This window comes from Carlito syrichta, unplaced genomic scaffold (genome assembly GCF_000164805.1).
Source record: "Carlito syrichta isolate Samal-C Ts95f unplaced genomic scaffold, Tarsius_syrichta-2.0.1 Scaffold20995, whole genome shotgun sequence".
In the NCBI taxonomy this organism is placed as follows: domain Eukaryota; kingdom Metazoa; phylum Chordata; class Mammalia; order Primates; family Tarsiidae; genus Carlito; species Carlito syrichta.
The window spans coordinates 33,501-58,909 of NW_006965091.1; the positions used below are offsets into that span (position 1 = coordinate 33,501).

Genomic DNA, 25,409 nt, shown 5'->3' on the forward strand with positions numbered 1-25,409 from the left:
GCCACTGCACTCCAATCTGGGCGACAGAGTGAGATTCCAACTCAAAAAAAAAGAAAGAAAGAAAAGAAAATATAAAAACCGCTATTAGCTTATGGCCCATACTGAAACAGGCAGCAACTGGGTTTGGCCCATGGACTGTGGTTGGCCAACCCCTGCTCAAGGGTGATTGGGGAGTGCAGGGTGCTATTGCCAGAGGAGATCCATTTCAGATCTAGTGGAGTCCCCAGTGGTTGACCTTGAGGAAGATGATGGAAGGTAGTAAAGCTGGGGTGCTGAATAGAGGGGAAGGCTGAGCTGGGATGGGGGATGACCCTCTTTTTAATATCTCCAGATGTGGATGAATGCAGTTCTGGACAACACCAATGCCACAATTCTACCCATTGCATCAACGTCATGGGGAGCTACCAATGCCATTGTCATCGTGGCTGGGTGGCCAAGTCCAGGCATCTGAATGGCCTAATCTCCACCGTCTGTGAAGGTATATGGCCCCAATAAACACACACACACACACACACACGCACACATACTCACACACATGTGCACACACCTGCATGTATTGACCCATGTGGACACACATGCCCACAGGGTGCACATCAGTACACATACATATAATCACACATGTACATGCATGCATGCACACACACAAAAGACAAGCACACATATGCATGCATGCACACACACATTCACAGACATACACCCAGACATTGATGGTGCTCCTGCCTCTTTTCCCTGCAGAGATCCCCTTCTCGTCATGGACACCACCTTCTGGAGTCAACAGCCAGGTAAGGAAAGGCTAAACAGAAGACCAGGAAGGAAAGGGACTCTCATCAACATCTTGTGTCCTCCCTCTGCCCCCAAAGTCCCTGTCTCAGGCCCTCTGACCCATCCCATCTCCTGTCTTCCCAGAGCCTCTCACACTTCTTTGACAAAGTCCAGCAGTTTTCCCAAAACTTCACACCAGCCTTGGCCAAGAACATCATCCAGGTAAAGTCAGACCCAAGAATAGGGCTAGACATGGGAATCACATAGGGATCTTGGTTACTTTGGTAGAGGTGGAGACAAACCCCATGGAATGAACTCTAATAGCAGGCCCCTCACTCATGACAGAGAAGGCTGGAGCACTCAGGTATCCAACAACACTCTTAAAGACATCCAGGTAAGTTATAAGTTCAAGAGATCTATTATACATCATGGGAACTGCAGTTAATATCAGTATGTTATATAACTGAAATGTGCTAAGAGAGTAGATTTTAAGTGTTCTCATTACACAAAAAGAGTATGTGATGTAATGAATATGTTCATTAGTTTGATTTAATCAGGCTACCATGTATACATATTTCAAAATGTAATACACTTGTCAATTTAAATGAATGATCAAGACACCCAAGTGCACTAATTTATGGTTCTTTTCCTATTGCTGGTGCTGGACTTTGGGTTTGGCATTCATGACCCAGACTGATTTTTGAGTGGCTGAGATCCAAGCAACAAGAGCCATCCATGGAACCTAAATCAGTGTCATTGGTATCCCCCAGACAAACAGTCTCTAGGGTCTTGGGACTGAGTGGTCAGGGTCTTCATGCCGTTTCTCTGGCCCATGGCCTACTAGTTCTGTGTCTCCCTCCCTCAGGGTCTCATGCAGGCAGTGGATGAGCTACTGGAGACCTCCAGAGACCTGGAGACCCTGCCCCACTCACAGCAGCACTGTGTGGCCACTCACCTGCTTGATGGCCTGGAGGATGTTCTGAGAGGCATGAGCAAGACCCTTCCTGATGGGCTGCTGACCTTCAATTATTCTGGAGGCACAGGTAATAAGCACAGGGTTGGCCCAGGCTCCTGCTCCACCCTTTCACTGCCTACTCCCTCCCCCTTCCTGAAGACTGCCCCATTAGAGCCAAGTGACCTATCTCAGGACTTCATGTAAAAGAATTGAGAACTCACATAATAAAACAAAACTCTGCAAAACTAAATCCCTGATTTGTGTCAAGTACAAAATCTTTTTTTAAAAACATATTTTTTTAAATTGTGGGGTACGGTTAAGGGTTAGGTATACAAATATGCATCGTTCAGGCACCTTGTTGATAAGGGGTATCCTCCTGTCCCCAGATATTCACTACCATTAGTCCCACCTCCCTTCCCCTCCCTGCCCCCCATAGTTTCCCACCACTGTCAATCCTTTTCTTATAGTATTACACGAGATGTTCAAGGTCCATTTATGAGTGAGAACATGTGATACTCAGATCTTTGTTTCTGTGAGAGGTCACTCAGCATTATAAACTAGTTCCATCCAGGTTGCTGCAAAATTCATGATTTTGTTCTTTTTTATGTTTGCATAGTATTCCATTGTGTATATGTACCATATTTTTTTAATCCAATCCTCTTTTGATGGACAGCATCTTTGGTTCCAGGTTCTTGCTATTGTGAACAATGCTGCAATAAACACACGGGTGCAGGTATCTTTTTTATAGAGTGATTTGAGTTCTTCAGGGTATATTCCCAGTACGGGGATTGTGGGGTCATATGGGTGCTCGATATCTAGTACAAAATCTTATGAACCAAAAGAGGTAAGTGAAAATAAACACACAAATATCAGTTATAAATATACATTATAATTATAATGCAAAAATACCAGAAATCATATTAATAAAAATGAAGTATTAAAAAAACAAACTAAACACTGCTTAGAAAATAAAAGAATCCAATTAATCTTGAAAAATTAAAAATTGTATAATACCATTTGATCTACTTTAAGAACAATCTTCAATAAGATATATTGAAGATATAAATATATATATTATACATAAATAAAGACAGTATACTTTTATAAATAAGATGTATTGTGGCTGAGAGTGGGTGGTTCATGCCTGTAATCCCAGCACTTTGAGAGGCCGAGTTAGGAGAATCACCTGAGGTCAGGAGTTCGAGACCAGCCTGGGCAACACAGTGAGCCAAATCTCTACAAAAAAAAATTTTTTTTAATTAGCATGCTTGTGGTCACAGCTGCTCAAGAAGCTGATGCAGGAGACTGTCTTGAGCCCAGAAGTTCGAGGCTGCAGTGAGCTATGATTATGCCACTGCACTCCCACTTGGGTGACAGAGAAAGACCCTGCCTCTAAAAAATAAACAAAAGTATTTATTTATTTAATCATTCATTCATTTATTTATATTAAATTTTTTAAATATATCAGTTGGTTCACTATAGAAACACATGTTTATTTCTGTGCAATTTCCCCAGCTCTTCCAGCATCTACACTACCCAGGGAGATGGAGAAGAAATAAGAAAAACCTCCCACAGATAATTTCCTCTGATTCTTCCATCCTCAAATAATCTGCTGATTAATGCTTTGCTATCTTTTTGGAGGTTTTTTTTGCACGCATTTTGAGAAAAGTGCAATTGCTTTAGTTCTATTTTTGTTTTTTAAAAAGTCTTGAAATGCTTTCTTTGAAACTTCATGATATGTAAATGGTCATTACCAGCCGGATTTGCCTTGATCTGGTGCTTTTTCCAACAGCATTATTGAGACATTATTTACATGCCATAATTTTTGCCTATTTAAAGTGTATAATTTAATGGTTTTTAGTATATTCACAGACTTACGTAGCTATCACCACTAGCTAATTTTAGAACATTTTTGTCACTCCAAAAAGAAACCCCATCCCCATTAGCAGTCACCTCTGCCTACTTGCCTCTCCCAGACCCTGGCAACCACTAATCAGTTTTCTGTCTCTATGGATTTGCCTGTTCTGGACATTTTATGTAAATGGAAGCCTACACTATGTGGTCTTTTTTTTTTTTTTTTTTTTTGAGTTGTAGTCTCACTCTGTCGCCCAGGCTAGAGTGCAATGGCACCCTCATGGCCACTGCAGCCTCGACCTGCTGGACTCTGGTGATCCTTTCACCTCAGCCCTCCAAGTAGCCAGAACTACAGATGCATGCCACCATACCCAGCTAGCTTTTTGTGATTTATTGTAGAGACGAGGTCTCACCAAGTTGCCCAGCCAGGTCTCGAACCCCCAGCTTCAGGCAATCCTCTCGTCTCAGTCTTCCAAAGTGCTGGATTACAGGCTGAGCCACTGTGCCTGGCCACTATGTGGACTTATTTCACGTAGCATCATCTTTTCTTTTGTTTTGTTTTTTTCATTTCAATAGCTTTAGGGGTTACAAATAGTTTTAGGTTACATGATTTCATTGTATAGTAGTGAAGTATGGGCTCTAATCCCACCTGTGCACATTGTACCCAACAGATGATTTTTTTGTCCCTCCAGCCCTTCCCAGCATCATCGTTTTGAGGTTCATCTATATTGCAGCTTGTATCAGGACTTCATTCTTTTTTATGGCCAAATGCAGTTATATGATGATACACAATTTATCTCTTCATCAATCAGTAGGCACTTGGGTTGTTTTTGCTTTTCAGGGTATTATGAATAATTCAGCAATTAATGTTCATATACAACTCGCTGTGTGGGCATATGTTTTCATTTTGGGGGGTGAATACCAGAGAGTGGAGTTCCTGGGTCATACAGTAGCTCTAACATTTTGAGGAATTGCCAAGCTGTTTTCTAAAGTAACTGCACCATTTTCATTCCAATCAGCAAAATATAAGGGTTCCAATTCCTCCACAGTATTGCTGACACTTGTTAATTTCCACCGCTTCATTATAGTCATTGTGAATGTGAAGTGGTATCTCATTATGCTTTTAAATTTTACTTGCCTAAAGGATCTTTAATGATATTAAAGATCTTTCCATGTGTTTATTGGCATTTTATTTTCTTTGGAAGAATGTCTATTCAAATCATTCACCTTTTTTTTGTTTTTAAATTAGAATTTCAGATAAACAAATAATTTCCTTTTTATTTATTTTATTTTATTTTATTTTAAAGATGTGGAGTACAATTCAGGATTAGGTATATAAGTGATCAATGTACAGGTAAAGTTTGGGCCTCCCTTTGGTCCCCACTTTGCCTGGTTTGAGATCATGTACCCTTATTGATATTGTGTCCCTCCCACCTGTTTTTAAATTGAGTTGTTTGTCTTATTATTGAGTTGTAAGAAATCTTTATATATTAGATCTATTAGACCCTCCTCAGACATCGTGGTTTATTTATTTAATTAATTTTTTAATGTATGTCTAATAATTTTACATATTTATGGGATACATAGTGATGCTTTGATACATATAGTATATAGTGATCTGATCAGGATAATTAGCATATCCATTATCACAAACATTTATCCTTTCTTTGTGTTGGGAACATTCAATATCCTCCTTCTAGCTATTTGAAACTATGTAATATGTTTTTGTTAACTACAGCCAACTTCCCAGATTTTGGATTACAGATGCCTACATTAGACTTAGCAACAGAGTTTACATATGATAATTTTGAAAACTTTTGAACTAGGGTATTAATTGTCATTGCAACAGAAGCCTTGCCTCATCCATTAACATTTTCTTCCTTTTCTTGAGATTGTGCAGATTTAATAGAATGTGCTTTTTTTAAGTAAGTGCAATTTTTGGACACACTTTGGTTTCCAGTTTTTAAAATTGCTCAAACAATGTTATTGAATCAGCCACACTGCTTTTATTTCAATACTTAAAATTCTTGTGGTTTACCAGTATACTGAAAAATCCAATCCCAGTCTCACAAGGCAATAACCTAAAACTTCTCCCATCTCTTGTGACATTGTGACTGCTACAGAACTGTCCCTGGAGGTGCAAGAGAAAGGAATCGGGAATGTCATCTTGGACCAGAGTTACGCAAAGATGCAGCTCAACTGGGCTGTGTCCCAGGCATCTGATGACTTGGGTAATGACTGAGATAGATTAGGGAAAGGCCGCTGACTCCTGCGGATGGGACAAGATAACCAAAGAGAGATGTGGCACACAGCACATTAAAGATTAAAGGAAAGTGGGGGATCGGTGTGGCCAAAAGGGGATAGTCCATAAAATTTCTGTGAGGGAAGGAATTCTGGTGGGGACCCCAAGATCCAACCTATTCCAAGATTCAACTTGTCTTGTCCCATAGGCCCTTCTGTGGTGGGCCTTGTGTCCACTCCAGGGATGGGTAAGTTGCTGGCTGAGGCCCCCCTGCTTCTGGAGCCTGAGAAGCAGGCAGCTCCACATGAAATACACAAGGGCTTGCTGCTCTCAGATGTCAACTCTGCCTTTCTGAGCAACAAGAACACCCAAAACCTCAGTATCCCAGTCACCTTCACCTTCTCCCACCGTGTGAGTGCTGGTGGGGTGGAGTCATGGGTGGGGAAAGGGCCTGAGTCCTGGGCACAGCTTTCTTGCTCAGCCTTGGGGTCCAGGGGAGCTACACTGGGGGGCACCGTCTCCCCAAAAAGTCAGCCCTCCCTGAGCCAGTTTTGGGTCAGCCTCTCTGAGGACTAGAACCACCAGCTCACACCTGTGCCCTATTTCTATAGCCAGTGATCCCTGGGCCAAGGCAAAAAGTGTTCTGTGTCTTCTGGGAGCATGGCCAGAATGGATGTGGTCATTGGGCCACCACAGGCTGCAGGATGGTGGACACCAGAGACAGCAGCACCACCTGCCACTGCACCCACCTCAGCAGCTTTGCGGTCCTCATGGCCTACTCTGATGTGCAGGTGAGAGACCTGGGAAGATCCTTGAAGATAGGGATGTTTGGAGCTTCGGGCACCAGGAACAAAGGGCTATGCTGAGAAAGGTTGGAGGGGACCCATGAGCAGTACCATCCATGGCCGTGCTATTTTCCTTTGGCTGGTGATGTAGTTGCTTTTGGGGGGAATCACTAGGAACTGGAATCCACCCAGGTGACCTCAGGTAATGGGGATCCACATAGAAACCAGAATGAGAACTATGGGTATTTAGGCTAAATGGCCAGGCCTTATGGAAATCAGAGAAATTCCAGCATCCCAAGGCAATGTGTTCCCTCCTGTCACTTTGCTGTAAAATGCACTGTGAAAGTTTCTTTTATTTAAATTTTTGAAGAGAGAAAATACCACATGGTTCAAAATTCAACCCATGTATCCCAGTGCTCAAGTTTTTGTTGTGTTTGTTTGCTTGCTCGCTTGTTTTGAGTCAATGTCTCACTCTGTCACCCAGGGTGAGTACAGTGGCACAATCACAGCTCATTATAGTTCAAGCAATTCTCCTGCCTCAGCCTCCCAAATAGCTAGGTCTTTAGGGGCTTGCCACCAAGCCCAGCGAATTTTTTTATTTTTTTGTAGATATGAGATCTCACTATGTTGCCTAGGCTGGCCTCAAACTCCTGGGCTTAAGCAATCCTGCCGCCTTGGTCTCCCAAAGTGTTGGGATTACAGGCATGAGTCACCACACCTGGCTCAAGTTCTTAGATAAAATCTCAGTGTCTCCTGGCTCTTCTAAAGATACATTATGCATAAACAGGCAAATGCACACAATCTGTAATCTGTTTTCCCTTTTCACTCAGACCATTAACTCTTTTCTTTTTTTTTTTTTTTTTTTTTTTTTTGAGTTGGAGTCTCTGTCGCTCAGGCTGGAGTGCAGTGGCACGCTTCCGGCCACCGCAGCCTCGGCCTGCTGGGCTCAGGCAATCCTTCTGCCTCAGTCTTCCAAGTAGCTGAAACTACAGGTGCATGCTACCATGCCCAGCTAAATTTTTTATTTATTGTAGAGACAAGGTCTCACCATGTTGCCCAGGCTGGTCTCAAACTGTGGGCTTAGGCAATCCTCTTGCCTCAACCTCCCAAAGTGCTGGGATTATAGATTTATGCCACCGTACCTGGCCTACATTAACTCTTACATTGTTGTTTTGTTTTGTTTTACTTAAAACATTTGAGAGATTCTATACAAGTACATAAAGAGCTTTACCATTCTTTTTTACTTTACAATAGCATTCCATTTCATGAATGTGTTCTTACCTTAACAAGTCTCCAAGTGATGAACTTTTTTTTTCAATCTTTTGCTACTATGATGTTGTCACTACTATGGTGTTGGGTCAAATTTGTAATAATTTTGAAGATATTGCCACATTTCAATGCATAAAGGCTGCAGCCATTTCTGTTGCTGTCCAATGGATTCCTTTACATTTCAAAGTTTAGTAACTATACTATTATTCTTGGTGATTTCTTCCACCCACCCATGCGTAGCTTTCCTTTAAAGTATGTAAACTCAACTTTTTTATTTTAGAAAATATGTCGTGAAATTCATCTTTTAATATTTTCTCTCTTTATTAGTTTTCTTCATTGAAGACTCCAATTATGCATATTTTGACTCTTCTTTGCCCAACTCCCATATTTCTTTTTCCTATGATTCTTTTTTTACCTCTTTATGTTAATTTAATTTTGTACATTTTTAAAATTCTCATTGTCTTTTAAACTGTGTTTTAAACAGGGTCCACTCTTCATATGACCTCCGTAAATTTTGCCTTCCTTGCTGCAATTTTTTTCCATCCATTTATTTACTGAGTTTTTCTAATGCATAATATCCAAGACCTCTCTTCTCTGAGGCCTTCCTTCTCTGCTCTTACCTCTTGCTTTAAAAAGGCAAGTACTAGTTGGGCTCGGTGGCTCAACCTGTAATCCCACACTTTGGGAGGCTGAGGTGAGTGGATTGCCTGAGCTCGTGGGTTTGAGACCCACCTGAGCAACTTGGCGAGACCTCATCTCTACAATAAAATCAAAAAATTAGCCAAGTGTGGTAGTGCGTGCCTGTAGTTCCAGCTCCTTGGAAGGCTGAAGGCGGAAGGATCGCTGGAGCCCAGCAGGTCAAGGCTGCAGTGGCCAGGAGCAGCCACTGCTCTCCAGTCTGGGCAACAGAGTGAGACTCCAACTCAAAAAAATAAAAAATAAAAAAATAAGATAAAAAGGCAAGTACTTCATTTTTTTTTTTTTTTTTTTTTGAGCTAGGATCTCGCTCTGTCATCCAAGTTGGAGTGCAGTGGCATGATCATGGCTCACCACAACCTTGACCACCTGGGCTCAGGCAATCCTTCATTCTCAGTGTCTCAAGTAACTGGGAATACAGGCGCACACCACCATGACCAGCAAAGTTTTTTATTTTTTGTAGAGTCGAAGTCTTACTATATTTCCTAGGCTGGTTTCAAACCCCTGAGTTCAAGCAATCCTCCCACCTTGACCTCCCAAAGCGCTGGGATTACAGGTGTGAGCTAACCACTCCTGGCCACCTCCTTACAAATTTTGATTCAAGGTGGATAATGTCACAATTTTCATCTGCTTTATGGTTTTTTTTAAACAAATGTGTAGCATACATGTATAACTGTTACATGGATACATTGCATAATGGTGAAGTCAGGCTTTTAGGGTATTCATCCCTGGAATAATGTAGTGGTACTCACTAAGTAATTCCTCATTCCCCTCCCCCTCCCAATCCCTCACTGTGGATCATTCCACACTCTGAGTTCATGTGTGCACATTATTTAGCTCCCACTGGTAAGTGAAACATGCAGTGTTTGTCTTTCTGTATCTGACCAATTTCACCTAAGATAATGGTCTCCAGTTCTATCCATGTTGCTTGAAAAGACATAAAACAAAAGTTCTTCTTATGGCTAAATAGTATTCCATTGTGTGTATATAACACTTTTATAATCCAATCATTCATTTATGGGCACTTACATCGATTCTATATCTTTGCTATTATGTAGTGCTTCAAAAAGCATACAACTGTAGGTATCTTTTTTATATAATGATTTCTTTTCCTTTAGGTAGATACCAAGTAGTGGGATTTCTGGATCAAATGGTAATTCTACTTTTAGTTATTTGAAAAGTCTCCATGCTGTTCTCCATAGAGGCTGTACTAATTTACATTCTTGTCTGCTCTATGCTGACAATTATTTGGCAAAGTTCCCTTACTTAGAATGTTTTTCTTTCTCCTTTTGTTCTTGTAATATTTTTGCTTATAGAGGCTGTGTTTGTACATTTTAATTATTTACCTTTGGAGCAGATTTTCTTCCTAAAGTAGTTATTTTTAAGATATTTATGTGAAAAAAATGTCCAGGGATATATTACAGGCTATCACAGAGTTTGTGTGTGTGTGTGTGTGTGTGTGTGTTTTTGTTGTTTTTTTTTTTTTTTTGAGTTGGAGTCTCACTCTGTCACCCAGACTGGAGTGCAGTGGCCGCTCCCGGCCACTGCAGCCGCGACCCGCTGGGCTCCGGCGATCCTTCCACCTCAGCCTTCCAAGTAGCTGGAATTACAGGCATGCACTACCACGCCCGGCTGATTTTTTGATTTATTGTAGAGATGAGGTCTCGCTGCCCAGGCAGGTCTCGAACCCGCGGGCTCAGGCAATCCACTCACCTCAGCCTCCCAAAGGCATGGGATTACAGGCTGAGCCACCGAGCCCGGCTTTTTTTTTTAACCCAAGCAAAATGAAATGTCAGCAGTTAGGGCTTTCATGTAAAAAAAAAAAAATCTGAATTTTCCCCCACAGCCAGAGTCAGATTTCATCCTGGAAATATGGCTTTTTTGTGTAATTATTATACTTAGCCACCACTCCTCTGAATCCGAGAAACAACTGGGATAAGGCGATTCCTGCCTGCATAACTCCTGTTATTGTAATCACAAAACAGATTACTCAGGTGAAGGAGTGCTTCACACATTCAGAAAGTATCCTTTCATGGCTTCCTCAGCTAAGCTTTGAAACTACAGTATCCTTTTCTCATTTTTTCCCATGTGCACCTCTTTTCTACTTTTGCCAACTTTTCCAAATATCCTCCAGTTTCACAGAAAATGAAGATGGTGTTTTTTATTCTTATTATACTTGTCACATATGGATGATTTCCAAGGAGTAGGGTGGGGGTGGTGTGCAAACTTTAGACCACCACCTTCAATACAAAAATAATTCATTTTTTCTTTCCACCAAGGTTATCAACAAAAACTTGGTAAGTACTAGGATTGGGAATGAGTAGTTGGTAATAAGGAGAAGAGAGAAAGGAATAAGAAAGTCAGATGAATGCATGTGCTTTTGAGGTACCTGTTGTTTTCCCAGCCCAGGAATGTTATTTTCTTTAGATGACCTGGCACAGAAAATGTATACATCTTTTTTTAAGAGAGAGAGAGATGCACAGGCTGGAATGCAGTGGTACAATCATAGCTCACCCATGCTTCACTCTTGATCTTAAAACTCATGCTCTTAAAACAAAGTCTCATTTCTAGGACAGCAACTTGTAAACCTGATAGTTTACATAAGCACAAATTTCAAGGACAAAATAAACTCTTAAGGGTTCAGAGGCTTGATGTCTTGAAGGAAGTTTCCACTATCACACAGGTACCACTGATTAGAATAAGCAGCTCACAAAAACTCTACCTCCTTTCTGGACCTCAGACTCTCAAGTACTTCATTTTTTTTTTAATTAACTTTATTTTGGTATAATATGTATACAACAAAAAAAAATATCATGAGTCTTTACACTTATAAGCCTCATATAGCTACAAACCCAACTGAACAAAGATATGGACGGAATCAACCTAAGTATCTGTCAACAAATGAATGGATAAATGAAATGAGGTATATGTACACAATGGAATACTATTCAACTATGAAAAAAGAATGAAATCATGTCATTTGAAGCAATGTAGTTGGAGCTAGAGATCATCATTTAAGTGAAAGAAGCCAGGCACAGAAAGACAAATATTGCATGTTCTCATTCATGATATGGGAGCTTAAAAAACTGATCTCATGGAAGTAGACAGTGGAATTATTGTTACCAAAGACTGGGAAGGGTGTATGGGAGAGGAGGTGAAGAAAGGTTGGTTCATGGGTACATATAGTTAGATAGAAAAAAGTTCTAATGTTTGATAGCAGAGAAGTGTGACTACAGTTAATAACAATGTATTGTATTTTTCAAAATAGATACAAGAGAAGACTTGAAATGGACTCAACACATAGAAATGATAAATACTCAGATGATAGACACCTGACATACCTGACTTGATCATTAGACAGTCTATGCGTGTAACAAAATTTCACATGTACCTATAAGCATATGCAAACATAATGTATCGAAAATAAAGAAATAATAAAAATAAGAACTATAGAAAAGAAATCCCTGCTGTACACTCTCAACCTCACCCCAAGGAAACCACTGATCTGATGTTTATCTCTATAGTTTACTTTTGACTATTCTAAAATACATTCTCTTTTGTGTCTGGCTTCTTTTGCTGACCATAATGTCTGTAAGATTCTTCCATGCTATTGTGTGAAATCATAGTTCATTCCTTTGTATTACTATACAGCACCCCAAGGTCACAATGCGTCCCTTTATCTTCCTGCTGATAAACATCTGCATTGTTCCAGTGTCAAACAACATAACAGAGAGAGGGAAATGCTCTAAAATAAAAGGATAGTTATTAAGGAGTAGCACTGCAGTGGAAGTATGCATATTCAGAGACTGAAGCAGGGGAAATTTTTAAGGGCAAAATGTGGAGGACTGCATAAATGATCTTGAATCAATTATCCTTGGCTGCAAGGATCACTATCAAGGGAGGTGCCAGTCTGAGACTGGACAGGTAGTTGCTGGGCAGTTGTCCTCACAGAAGTATTTTTTGTGTAAGGTTATGATAGCCTTTGTGCAGGTTGTGGGTTTTGCAGAGTATTCTGTGATAGGCACACACATGTGAGAACCCTCCCTTCATGGCCTTCCCAACTCCATTTCTCGGGGTTTTAGACCAAGTGACACCATCTTGACTCTGACAACTTCCACACCACTTAGAGCTATGATGAATATAATCACTGTGAACATTCTTAAACATTCCTTATATGGACATTTGTTTTTCATATCTTTTATGTAAGTCTCAGAAATGGAGTTGCTTGGACATATGGTAAGTGTGTGTCCAACCTTTTTAAGAAATTGCCAAACTCCTTTCAAGACAGTTGTTACCTCACCCAACAGTATATGAGATTTCTAGCTGCTCCTTTTGGCTGGCACTTGATATTATTGGTGTTTTTAAGCTTTACCATTCTAGTCTGTGTACTTTGAAAAGCACAGTCCCACCCCAGAGCAGGACAGTCTGACTGTAAACTCTTCCTTTTTTTATTTGTATAAATGTATGAGGTAAAAGTGTAATTTTGTTATAAGCGTAGATTGTGTAGTCAGGGCTTTTAGTATATTCATCAGAAGAATAATGTACATTGTATGCATTAAGTAATTTCTCATCTTCCATCCTCCTTCCCCTGCCCCTTCTGAATCTCTATTGTCTATCAATCCACACCCTGCATCCATGTGGACACATTATTTAGTTCCCACTTCTAAGTGAGAACATATGGTATTTGACTTTCTATTTCACTTAAGAGTTGTTTCACTTAAGATAGTGGTCTCCAGTTCCGTCCATGTTCCAGCAAAATACATGATTTCACTCTTTTTGTGGCTAAGTAGTATTCCATTATATATACACATATCACCTTTTTAAATCCAATTGTCCACTGATGGGCACTTAGGTTGATTCCATATCTTTGCTATTGTGAATAGTGCTGTAATAAACACAGAAGAAAACGCTTCTTATCTGCATCCCAGGAGGAGGATCCTGTGCTGACCATCATCACCTACATGGGGCTGGGCCTCTCCCTGCTGTGCCTCCTCCTGGCAGCCCTCACCTTCCTCCTGTGCAAAGCCATCCAGAACACCAGCACCTCACTGCACCTGCAGCTCTCGCTCTGTCTCTTCCTGGCCCACCTCCTCTTCCTCACGGCAATCGACAGAACTGAGCTTAAGGTACTGACAGTTTCCCAGAGGACTCCCTGCCTTGGACCAGGGATGCCAGCCCATGCAGCAATGCTGTATTTGATACCTTAATAAAATGACCTTGCAACTCAAAGGAAATTCCAGGGTCAAGCAGACAAAAGAGCCTTGTTGCTTGGTGGAAATGGCAAGTAGCCACTCTGCATAACATGTTATTTCTTACCTGCCAATGGCAAAGCAATAGAGAAAGCCTAGGGGCGTTTTCACATACAGAACGTCATCTCATGACCCTCCTTTCCCAGGTGCTGTGCGCCACCATTGCCGGTGCCTTACACTACCTCTACCTGGCCTCCTTCACCTGGATGCTGCTGGAGGGCCTGCACCTTTTCCTTACCGCTCGGAACCTGATGGTGGTCAACTACTCAAGCATGAACAGACTCGTGAAGAAGCTCATGTTCCCAGTCGGCTACGGAGTCCCCACTGTGATTGTGGCCATTTCTGCAGTATCCAGGCCTCACCTTTATGGAACCCCTACCCGGTAAATACAAGCTCCACTCATCCTTGTCTTCCCCAGAGCAACCCTAGCCACCACTAGAACTGACACAATGCTGTAATTTCATCAGAATGTGACAGGCAGAGAAAAATCCACTAACTTCCTCAAACTCCAACATCTTCCTGGTGGAAGAGTGTTTGCTTTAAAATCTTTCATATTAAATTATTTTATGTTTTAATTGAATGCTATATGAATAATTGTATAAATATTAACTGTACATCTTTATAATTATATGCCAATATGATACTGACATATTAATAATTAAATGAACATAATCACGAAAAATAAATGAGGTGACTGTTTTTTACCTTTTAGCTTTAATTATTTTAAATATTATATATTGTGAATAGTGCTGCAGTGAACATATGTATGCAGGTATCTTTTTGGTAGAGCAATTTACGTTCCTCAATATGTTCTCAGAAGTGGACTTGCTGGACCATTTGGAGGCTCAGTTTTTAGTTCTTTGGGAAAACACCATATGACTTTCCACAAAGATTGAGCTAGCTTACACTCCCACTCACAGTGTAGAAGTGCTCCTTTTCTCCACAGACACCAACACCTGTTGTTTTTTGATGTTTTAATGATAGCCATCCTTATCAGTGTTAGGTGGTTAGACCTCAATGTATATGTGATAATTTAGCATGTGATTTTTTTTTTAATTTTAGAGTTGTCAGGTGCAAGTGAGGATTTACTGCATAAGTAAATTGCATGCAGGCTAGGTTTGAGCTTCTAGCAGGCCCTCTCTTCCCCTGATAGTGAAACTGGTACCAGTGTGTGGTTGTGTGCCCCTTATCTCTCCTTCCTTCCTCTTTTAGCAGCACAGCATCTGTTGTTCCCACTTTTGTGCTCATGTGATGAGTGATCAGGGACCTCATAAGAGTGAGAATGTGTAGTTTTCAGTTCTTTGTTTCTGTGATGTTTCACTTAAAACGATGGTCTCCATCTGCATCGATGTTGCTGCAAAGGACACGATTTTTGCTCTTCTTTATGACTGTGCAGTATTCTGTGGTGTATATGTACCACATTTTCTTTATCCAGTCGACTTTATTTATTTATTATTTTTACATTTATTTCCAGTCCACTTTCTTTTTTTTTTTATTATAAAGATGTGAAGTACAATTCAGGATTAGGTATACAAACATTGATCATGCAGGTACCCTTGTTGATGAAGTATGCCCCTCCCTCCCCTAGCAGTTTCCCTCAACTGCCAATCCCACCCCACCCCTGACAGTTTCCCATTACTGCCAAATGCTTTCTTATAGTATTATAATTGTTCAAGGTCTGCTTATGACCCAGCAATTCCCTGTTGGGAATATATCTGGAGGAACGCAAATCATTCTACAAAAAAGATACCTGCACATGTATGTTTGTTGCAGCTCTATTCACAATAGCAAAAACATGGAACCAACCATGTTGCCCATCAAAGCTGGACTGGATAAAGAAAAAATGTGGTACATATACACAATGGAATATTATGCACCCATAAAGAAGGACACATATATGGACTTCACAGCAACTTGGATGGATTTCCAATTCACTTTCAATGGGCATTTGAGTTGGTTCCATGTCTCCGCTATTATGAATAGTGCTGTACTAAATTATCGCATATATATTTAAGTCTATTTCTGGGCATTCTATTTTGTTCCCTAAATCTGTCTCTCCATGAGCTACAGCCACACTTTTAGCTATCAAGACTTTAGAGCATAATTTAATATCTGGAATGATTAGAATCCCTTCACTGTTTTTCCTGTTCAGAGTTTTCTTGATTCTTCTGCTTTTTTTTCATGTGAAATTTCAAAAGCATCTTAGGTAGTTATGAGAAGAAAGGAAACAGTTGGCATACTTACTGGGATGTTAAAATTATAAATTAACTTAGGGAATAATGATGACTTTCTATTATTAAATGTTCCTATTCAAAACAAAAAATAATATTAGATATATTGATGATTGCACATTGGTATAGTATTAACTGCATCTTAGATATTAGTAAATGCATATTAACATAATTTTTAATGTATTAATTGAGAGAACTGCTTTAAATCATCTAGAAAGCAAAACTGAAATGAAGGGATAAAATAAAATACATAATAAAATAATTTAAACAATGAAAAATGATTGAGATAAGAAAGTAATTAGCACTGTTCTAAGCATTTAACATGTATTAACTCAAACCATCCTCCCAACAATCTTCTGGGGGTAGAAACTAGTATTATGCCAATTTTACAGAAGAGAAAACTGAGACACAGAGTGATCCACTAACATGCCCAAGATCACACAGCTGGTCATTGGCAAAACTGGAATTCGAACCCAGGCAGTCTGAATTCAGCACTTGCACTCACAATATTCTCCACTCATAAAATGAATGTCTACCCACATGAAAAGAGCCCTTTTCAACTGGCCTTCCTTGATATTTTAGTGTAGAGGCCAGCAAACTCTTTCTGTAATGGGACACATAGTAAGTATTTTCAGCTTTGTGGGGTGTCATGTCGTCTCTACTGCAACTCTTCAAGTCTGCAGCTGTAGCACACAAGCAGCCATGGATAATACTGAGTTGATTTGTGTATTCCAGTAGGACACTTTTACAAAATCAGGGGCAGCCCGACTTGGCCCACAGGCTGTAGCTCACTGCCCCGACCTTAGAATTAAAGCTGTCTCTTCCATTCTTCCTGGTGGGTCCAGCAAACCCTCTTGGTGTTCCTCACCCCTCCCATCTGATTCCCAATGCCCCTCACTTGGGACCAAGTTCCGAGTCTGTCATTTCTGTCAGTATGGCCTTGAGTTGCTGACTTTGTTTAGTCTGATGCTTTACCTGTGATCATCCGAGTGCCCACTTTGCCATGAAGAATACATTATGTTATGGGCATAAATCCTGCCTCAGTTCTGTATCACACTTCCTGATAATTTTTGTTTTACTCTTCTTTCTTGTACAGACATTTTTTTTACCTTGTCTACACCTACTCATTCTTCATATCTCAGCTAAAATACAACTCCCTCAAGGAAATCTCCCCAACAATCTGATTTCTATACCCCAGACCAGCTTAAAGAACAAGCTACAGGCTGGGTTCAGTGGCTCAGCCTGTAATCCTAGCACTTTGGGAAGCCAAGGCAAGTGGATTGCCTGAGACCGTGGGTTCGAGGCCAGCCCAGGCAACTTGGCGAGACCTTGTCTCTACAATAAATTAAAAATTAGCCAGACGTGGTAGTGTGCACCTGTAGTTCTGGCTACTTGGAAAGCTGAGGTGGAAGAATCACTGGTGGGGTGGCTGTGAGTGTTCCATGGCACTCCAACCTGGGCGACAGAGTAAGACTCCAGCTCAAAAAAAAAAAAAAAAAAAAAAAGAACAAGCTTCATCCCCTGATTCTCATAGCTCCTCATACTTTGATCATAAAACCTGTTACCTTGATTGTTTCTATTGTCAAATTGTTAGGGTCTCCATGAGGACTGAGACCAGTCTATCTTAATCTCATTTGAGTCTTTGAAGCCACACACAGATCCTGGCACAGAGGAAACACTCAATATTTCTTCAATAAATTATTAACTGATTGACTAATTCTTTATCCACATGGGGCAATATAGTCTTTTTATTGTATTATAAATTGAAATTTTATAATTGTATATATTTATGGATGTTGTGATGTATGAATAATGTAGAATAATTAAATCAAGCTATTGCCATGTACATTGCCTCAAATGCTTATCCTTTCATGATGAGAACACATGAAATTTGCTCTCTGCCATTGTGAAATGTACAATACATTGTTATTAACTACACTCCTCATGCTGTGCAAAAGATCTCAGAAAAACATTTCTCATGTCTTACTGAAACCTTGTATCCTTTAAATATCATCTCTTCATTCTCCTCTCCCCCCAGCCTCTGTAACCACCATTCTATTATTTGCTTCTATGAGTTATATTATTTTAGCTCCCACATATAAGTGTGAACATGCCTATTTGTCTTTCTGTGCCTGGCTTATTTCACGTAGCTTAATGTTCTCCAGTTCTATCCATGTTGCTGCAAAAGACATTATCTCATTATTTTTATGGTTGAATAGCATTCCAGTGTGTGTGTGTGTGTGTGTGTGTGTGTGTGTGTGTGTGTGTGTGTGTGTGTCACATTTTCTTTATCCAATCATCTGCTGATGGAAACTTAGATTTATTCCATAACTTGGCTATTGTGAAAGAGTGCTGCTGTGAGCATAAGGGAGCAGTCATCTCTTAGACAGATTTCAAATCTTTTGGGTAAATGGGCCAATATATTATTGAATCTCTTTCCATCTCTCTCTTAGATGCTGGCTCCACACACACAAAGGATTTATATGGACCTTCCTTGGACCTGTCTGCGCCATCTTCTCTGTGAGTGATAGATGACATCAGAGCGTTCTTACTGCCCAGCTGTGGGGCATTCAAGAGCAGGTGTTTAAGGTGGTTTACAGGCAGGATGACCAATCATTGTAGCTTGCCTGGGACTGTATGAATGTCCCCAGGATACTGGAATTTCAGTTTTAAAATCAGGACTGGGCTGGGAGCAGTGACTCATGCCTATAATCCCAGCGCTTTGGGAGGTTGAGGCTGGGGATCCCTTGAGACTAGGAGTTTGAGATCAGCCTGGGCAATATAACAAGAGCCCATCTTTACAAAAAAATTAAAAATTATCCAGGTGTGGTGGCATGCAACTGTAGTCCCAGCTACTAGGAAGGCTGAGGCAGGAGAATCTCTTGAGCCCAGGAGTTTGAGGCTGCAGTGAGCTATGATCACACTACTGCACCCTAACCTGGGGCAACAGGGCAAGACTCTGTCTTTCAAAAAATAAAATTAAAAATAAAACCAGGATTGGGAGGTTTCTTGGGACGTGGGACTTTTGGAGAAAATAGGGAAGATTCCATGAAAACTGGAATGAGTTGGTCACCCTAGTTGCAGGACAAGAATGTGCCTGAGATACCAGGTATTTTATCTGGTGATTTTCTGTGACTACTGTGAAATACAAATCTTCTTACATGCTGGGTTAGGCTAGGAGAAAGATTTTGCAGATGTGGGATTTGTTCAATATACCTTGGGGGGTTTCTACAGATTAACTTGGTTTTACTTCTGATGACCTTCTGGATTGTGAAAAGCAAGCTCTCCTCACTCAACAGTGATATGTCCACCCTCCAGAACACAAGGTGAGATGGAGCAGAAGGTGCATACCACCTCAACCCCATGCATGGTACCGAGTTCCTGATGTCCTTTTGCAGGGATTCTAGGGAATTCAGAGGACAGAGGTCCAGTCACATCTCCTTGGCAGTTAGCTCTGATGCCATGGTTTGCTACTGACACCCATGCCAAAAGCATTCTATCTATTCGTAACCCCAGTAAAAGAATTTAAAAATTCCTCAACTACAGAGTTGACATTGTCCAAACAAATAAAGATTGCGTTCGTAACCCTATGACAAAAATCTGAAGAGCATTTACTTGGGAGGGACCCAAAAACCAAAATTATCTCCTTTTTTTTTTTTTTTGAGTTGAAATCTGACTCCATTGCCCAGACTGGAGTCCAGTGGCACACTCACGGCCACCCCCAGCATCAATCTGCTGGGCTCCAGTGATCCTTCTGCCTGAGCCATCCAAGTAGCCAGTAGGCTGATCTCAAACCCGTAGGCTCAGGCAATCCTCTCACCTCAGCCTCCCAAGGTGCTGGGATTATAGACGTAAGCCACTATACCTGGCATGCTCGCTTGCTCTCTCTCTCTATTTTTTTTTTTTTTTGAGTCCTTTGTAGTACAGGACTCTCCCACTAGGAAAGTGTTCTAGGAACCCATCAGTTTTGAGAAGGTTGTGTCACGATTTGCAGAAGAAACATCCTAAGTTGTGGCAAACAGATGACTGGTTCTTCCACCATGACAATACACCTGCCCCCATTGCACTAAATGTTCAGCAGTTTTTCATCCAAAATGGTATGACCCCCAAACCCCACCTCCCTATTCACCCGATCTTACCCCTAGTGACTTTTTTTTGTCTCCTCCCAATGGAAAAAAGTCCTCAAAGGGAAATGTTTTGCCGATGTGGAAGAGGTGAAACAAAAGATGGCATAAGCACTAAAAGGCATCAAAATTGAAGAGTTCAAAAGTTGTTTTGAGCAGTGGAAAAAGCATCTCAATAGGTGTATTGCATCAAATGGGGAGTAGTTTGAAGGTGACTGAAGCTTAAACATGTAAGAATAAACCCACAATTTTTATAAATAAATTCCATTTCTTGGGGGAGTCCCCCCTCATAGAATTCTGTGAAACACTTAGGAAATTGCATGACTGCTTCCAGAACCTCCATGCCCTTTCACTTCCTGCACCTTCATACATGCTCGTCCCACTGACTTCCTGCACACCTCCCCCTGGAGAAATCAGGTTCACTGTCCACATAAGGCATCTTCTTAAAGACTGGGAAGTCCTTTGCTTTCCTCAGCTTTGTAAAAATTAATGGCTTCTCTTCTGTGCAAAGCATTCTCTAGGTCAGTTCATTGAGAGAGAGAGAGAGAGACAGAGAGAGAGAACCAGAAGGGTCTTAGATGAGAGGTGGGCAGTGGTATATTGCACTTCACAAATATTATAAGTGATTGTTTCTGTCTTTCCACAAGACTCTAAGGTCTGTGAAAACAGAAATTTTGTCTTTCAAGCACACGGTATGTCCTCAGTAATGTTGGTGGAATAAAATTAGGGATCTTCATGAAACATCATTATCTTTTTGAAGTCTACATTATGAAGATTTGCTACTGTCCTCAGTCCAAGTCGAAATGCCAGCCATCAAGGGCCCAAATAACTTTTTTTCTGAGAGAATCTCTCACAGTAAAGATCAGAGTTGACCACAACTCAGTCTGAGAACATTGACAGTAAAGATGAAAGTGGAAGATGCCTCCGTCAGAGGCATCCATGGGGTAGAGAGGAGAATGGCCTTGATCCTGTGGCTCTAGGTGCAACAAGCCTCCTTTCTCATCCAACCCAGGATGCTGACATTTAAAGCGACAGCTCAGCTCTTCATCCTGGGCTGCACGTGGTGTCTGGGCCTCCTGCAGGTGGGCCCGGCCGCCCGGCTCATGGCCTACCTCTTCACCATCATCAACTCCCTGCAGGGATTCTTCATCTTCCTGGTCTACTGCCTCCTCAGCCAGCAGGTACTACCCAGCTCCCACCCAGGTCTCTCCCGATCCCTGCCCCTCTCTGTGAGCTGATCCCAGAATGTGCTTTCTTCTGCAGGTCCGTGAGCAATATGGGACATGGTTCAAAGGGATCAGGAAACTGAGAGCTGAGTCTGAGGTGTACACATTCTCCAGCAGGGCCATGTCAGATGCCTCCAAACCCAGCACGGTAAGATCACGCATCACTCCTAGAGCACTTTGCTGACGCTCCACTGGAAGAGCATGCACCTGTCACACTGGGCAACCTGGGAACACAGCACGGGATGCCCTAGGATGGCTCACATGTGGCGGTCCTTGACTCATTAGCCATTAGCAACAGTTTCTGTTTAAATGTTTGTTTGTTTGTTTGTTTTACTCCTTTGCTCTTACTCCTTAGGGAACCATGTTCATCTTGACCTATGCAAATGAAGACTCTTACTGAACACCTACTATGTGCCATTCATGGTTAACTAAATAAGCAGGAATTGGTTATCTGAAGCAGTGATGCCAATTCTACTGAAAAACACATTATAGAATTCTCTTCCCCTACTTTCATTCACTGTGTGTATGTGCTCACCTTCACCCTTGCACATGACTGTCTTCTCATTCTCCACATGTGTGGAAGCACCCACTTTGTGAGAAACATGGCAAATGTGCTTTTTAATTTGTCTTTATTAGAAGAAACAAAACACTTAATTCATAAGCAGAAAAAGATGCTGCAATGAGTTAAATAAGCAGGGATTAATGATCTGAAACCAATGCCCAAGCTGCGTAGGGTCATAACACCATCATTACCCCCATGTCACTCCATGCCACCCTTCTAAAAGAAGAACAATAAGATACAGTATATATAATCATAAAAGTTATGTGAAATAAGTGTTAAGTTGAATTGAAGACTTTCCTTAAAAGTCAGTAGTAGTGCCTGGTCAGGTCATCTCAACAGGCATAAACACTGTAAAACCAGGGAGGAGAATCAGAGCAGACTTAGGAGAAACCCCAGCAATATGAATCATACCAAGTACTCTATGTTAAGTTTATAAGACCATTTCTTATATATTTGTTCACACATCCTTCTCTTTAGTACTTGGAGATAAGTATTATTAGGCTTCCATCTGTAGGTGGAAGCAGTGAGAGTCAAGAGATTAAATGAACTGTTCATTCTCATTCCCAACAAAGATTTTTCCTTTTCCCCGGCAAGTGTTTCTCCCAACGTTGTCTTCACAAAGCAAACACAAGTCAGCAACATAAAAGAAAATCAACATTGTGCTCTCAAAAACACAAGCCAATGGGAATCTGGTTCAACTTTTCCTATTCTATCATATTATTATAGGTTGACAACGTGCACTTCATACTTTTGAGACTAATGCTTCCACCTACACTTCGGTTCCAACTCTCTTGCCTTCTTGGTAACTTACATTATTACTAACACATTCTGTCTCTGCCATATTCATCCTTGCCCTCTTCACAACATCCTTTTCACCTTCGTTGAAACATACTAAGTCTCTCCCTTATTAAATATTACAGTCATATATTTTAATCCCTCCCCCTTAGTCATCTATACACTCAAAACTGGCTGTTACTGCCATCATCTATTCCACCAAAATATCTCTCTCTTTGACCTCCAATGACCTTTATATCACTGAATGAAACGCATATTTTTTGGTCTTATCAGTATTCGATGCTGTGATTGAATACAAGTCATGTTCGACTTTAGCAATGACAAGAGGTGCTCAAAGTGGTTATTTTCAGCATTTAGACACTTCTGATTATGACGAACTACTGCAGGACATGTTGCTGTGTGAGACTTTCCGGATCTTCCGCTGTGCACATCACACACATTATTGTGCGTCTCAAACTTACCGTAAATGTATGCAATTGTTTAGGTGTGTTGGAGGTTCTGTTGCATACACATGCCTCCATTGTCGTTGTACTCCCACGACGTTCTCGAATTTCAAATACCACTTCAAAATGGTCTTGCACTCCTCAAACAACAACCATGCTTCCACCATTTTATTTGACTGTCCTGTCTGTCGCATGGTGACACTAGCTTTCATTTGATTAAAGCCATCTTTTGCGCGAACGTCACACTACACATTGATACCATAATTCAATGCAACTTTGAAAAGTAATACATAGATAGTATCTCTTAAAATGTGTATACATTCTTTTTTTATTTTAAAGATGTGGGGTATAATTCAGGGTTAGGTATACAAATGGTCATTATACAAGTAAAGTTTGGGCTTCACTTTGCTCCTCCCTTCACCTGGCTTGAGATCAGATATCCTTATTGATTAAGTGTGCCGCCGCCCCCAGTCCCTCCCCTGGCAGTTTCCCACTACTGCCAATTCCTTTCTTATAGTATTATGATAATTGTTCAGGGTCCACTTATGAATGACAACATGTGGTGCTCAGTTCTTTCTTTCTGTGATAGATTACTGAGTATTATAGACTCTAAATCCATCCAAGTTCCTACAAAGTTCATAATTTTGTCGTTCTTTATGTTGGCATAATATTCCATCATGTATATGTACTACATTTTTTTATCCAGCCTACTTTCTTTTATTAATTAAAATTTTATTTTTTTGGTTTTTTTATTTTCCATTTTTTAAATTATAGCCACCCTAGAAGTATGAAGTGGAATTACTTTTTTTTTAAGATGTGGGGTACAATTCAGGATTAGGTATGCAAGTGGTCATCGTACAGGTAAAATTTGGACCTCCCTTTGGTCATCACTTTGCCTGGTTTGAGGTCGGGTACCCTTATTGATGTTGATGTTGTGTCTTCCCTCCTCCCCACCATGGAAGTATCTCTCTACTGCCAATCCCCTTCTTATAGTATTATGGTAATTGCTCTGGGTCCACTTATGAGTGAGAATATGTGGTTCTCTGTTCTTTGTTTCTGTGATAGATCACTGAGTATGGTAGACTCTAAATCCATCCGAGTATCTGTGAAGTCCATATGTTTATCCTTCTTTATGACTGCATAATGTTCCATTGTGTATAGGTACCACATTTTTTTTATCCAGTCCAGTTTCAATGGGCAGCCTGGTTGGTTCCATGTTTTTGCTATTGTGAATAGTGCTGCAACAAACATGTGTGTGCAGGTATCTTTTTTGGTAGAATGATTTGAGTTCCTCCAGATATATTCCAAATAGGGAGATTGCTGGGTCATATGGAAGATCAATGTCTAGTTCACTTAGAAATCACCACCCTGTTTTCCTAAAGGTTGCACTGGTTTGCATTCCTACCAACAGTGTAGAAGTGTTCCTTTTTCTCTAAGTCCTCGCCAGTATCTGTTGTTGCTTGTTTTATTAATGATGGCCATTCTTACTGGGGTTAGATGGTATCTCAATGTGGTTTTGATTTGCGTTTCTCTGATGATTAGTGAAGTTGAACACTTTTTCATGTGTTGGTTGGCTGCTCGTATATATCTTCTTTTAAGAAGTGTCTATTCATGTCTTTTGCCCACTTTTTAATGGGATTGATTATTTTTCTCCTTTCAGCACATTTGAGTTCCTTATAGCTCCTTTAATCCATCTTGAGTTAATTTTTGTATATGGGAAGACATCAGGATCAAGTTTCATTCTTCCACATGTAGCTATCCAATTTTCCCAGCACCATTTGTTGAATAGAGTGTCCTTTCCCCAGTTTATGTTTCTATCTGCTTCATTAAAAAGATCAGTTGGTTGTACATATTTGGGTTTATTTCTGGAATCTCTATTCTGTTCCACCAGTTCATGTGTCTGCTCTTGTACCAGTACCATGCTGTTTTGGTTACTACAGCCTTGTATTTGAAGTCAGTTAATGTGATGCCTCCAGCTTTGCTCCTTTTGCTTAGGATTGCTTTGGTTATTATGTCTCTTTTTTTATTCCATATGAATTTTTAGGAATGTTTCTCTAATTCTGTGAAAAATAATGTTGGTAGTTTGATAGGAATTGCATTGAATCTGTAGATTACTTTGGGTAATATGGTCATTTTAACAATGTTGATTCTTCCAATCCATGAGCATTGGATGTTTCTCCATCTTTTTGTGTCCTCTACAATTTCTTTCATCAGAG

General features: G+C 40.6%; 1 protein-coding gene across 1 annotated transcript in view; it reads left to right on the top strand.

Moving 5' to 3' along the window:
- Positions 1 to 21,577, top strand: part of LOC103264922 (adhesion G protein-coupled receptor E2-like) — a gene marked incomplete at its 5' end in the record, with an annotated part of 53,855 nt that extends 32,278 nt beyond the window's left edge. The window contains 13 exons of the mRNA XM_008062651.1: positions 281 to 478; positions 736 to 782; positions 907 to 984; positions 1,628 to 1,805; positions 5,695 to 5,802; positions 6,022 to 6,224; positions 6,425 to 6,604; positions 13,492 to 13,689; positions 13,959 to 14,194; positions 18,497 to 18,563; positions 19,278 to 19,369; positions 21,180 to 21,348; positions 21,431 to 21,577. Of these exons, the coding sequence (XP_008060842.1) occupies positions 281 to 478; positions 736 to 782; positions 907 to 984; positions 1,628 to 1,805; positions 5,695 to 5,802; positions 6,022 to 6,224; positions 6,425 to 6,604; positions 13,492 to 13,689; positions 13,959 to 14,194; positions 18,497 to 18,563; positions 19,278 to 19,369; positions 21,180 to 21,348; positions 21,431 to 21,577 (1,901 nt within the window). The remainder of the gene's footprint in view (positions 1 to 280; positions 479 to 735; positions 783 to 906; positions 985 to 1,627; positions 1,806 to 5,694; positions 5,803 to 6,021; positions 6,225 to 6,424; positions 6,605 to 13,491; positions 13,690 to 13,958; positions 14,195 to 18,496; positions 18,564 to 19,277; positions 19,370 to 21,179; positions 21,349 to 21,430) is intronic.
- Between the last annotated feature and the right edge of the window lie 3,832 nt (positions 21,578 to 25,409).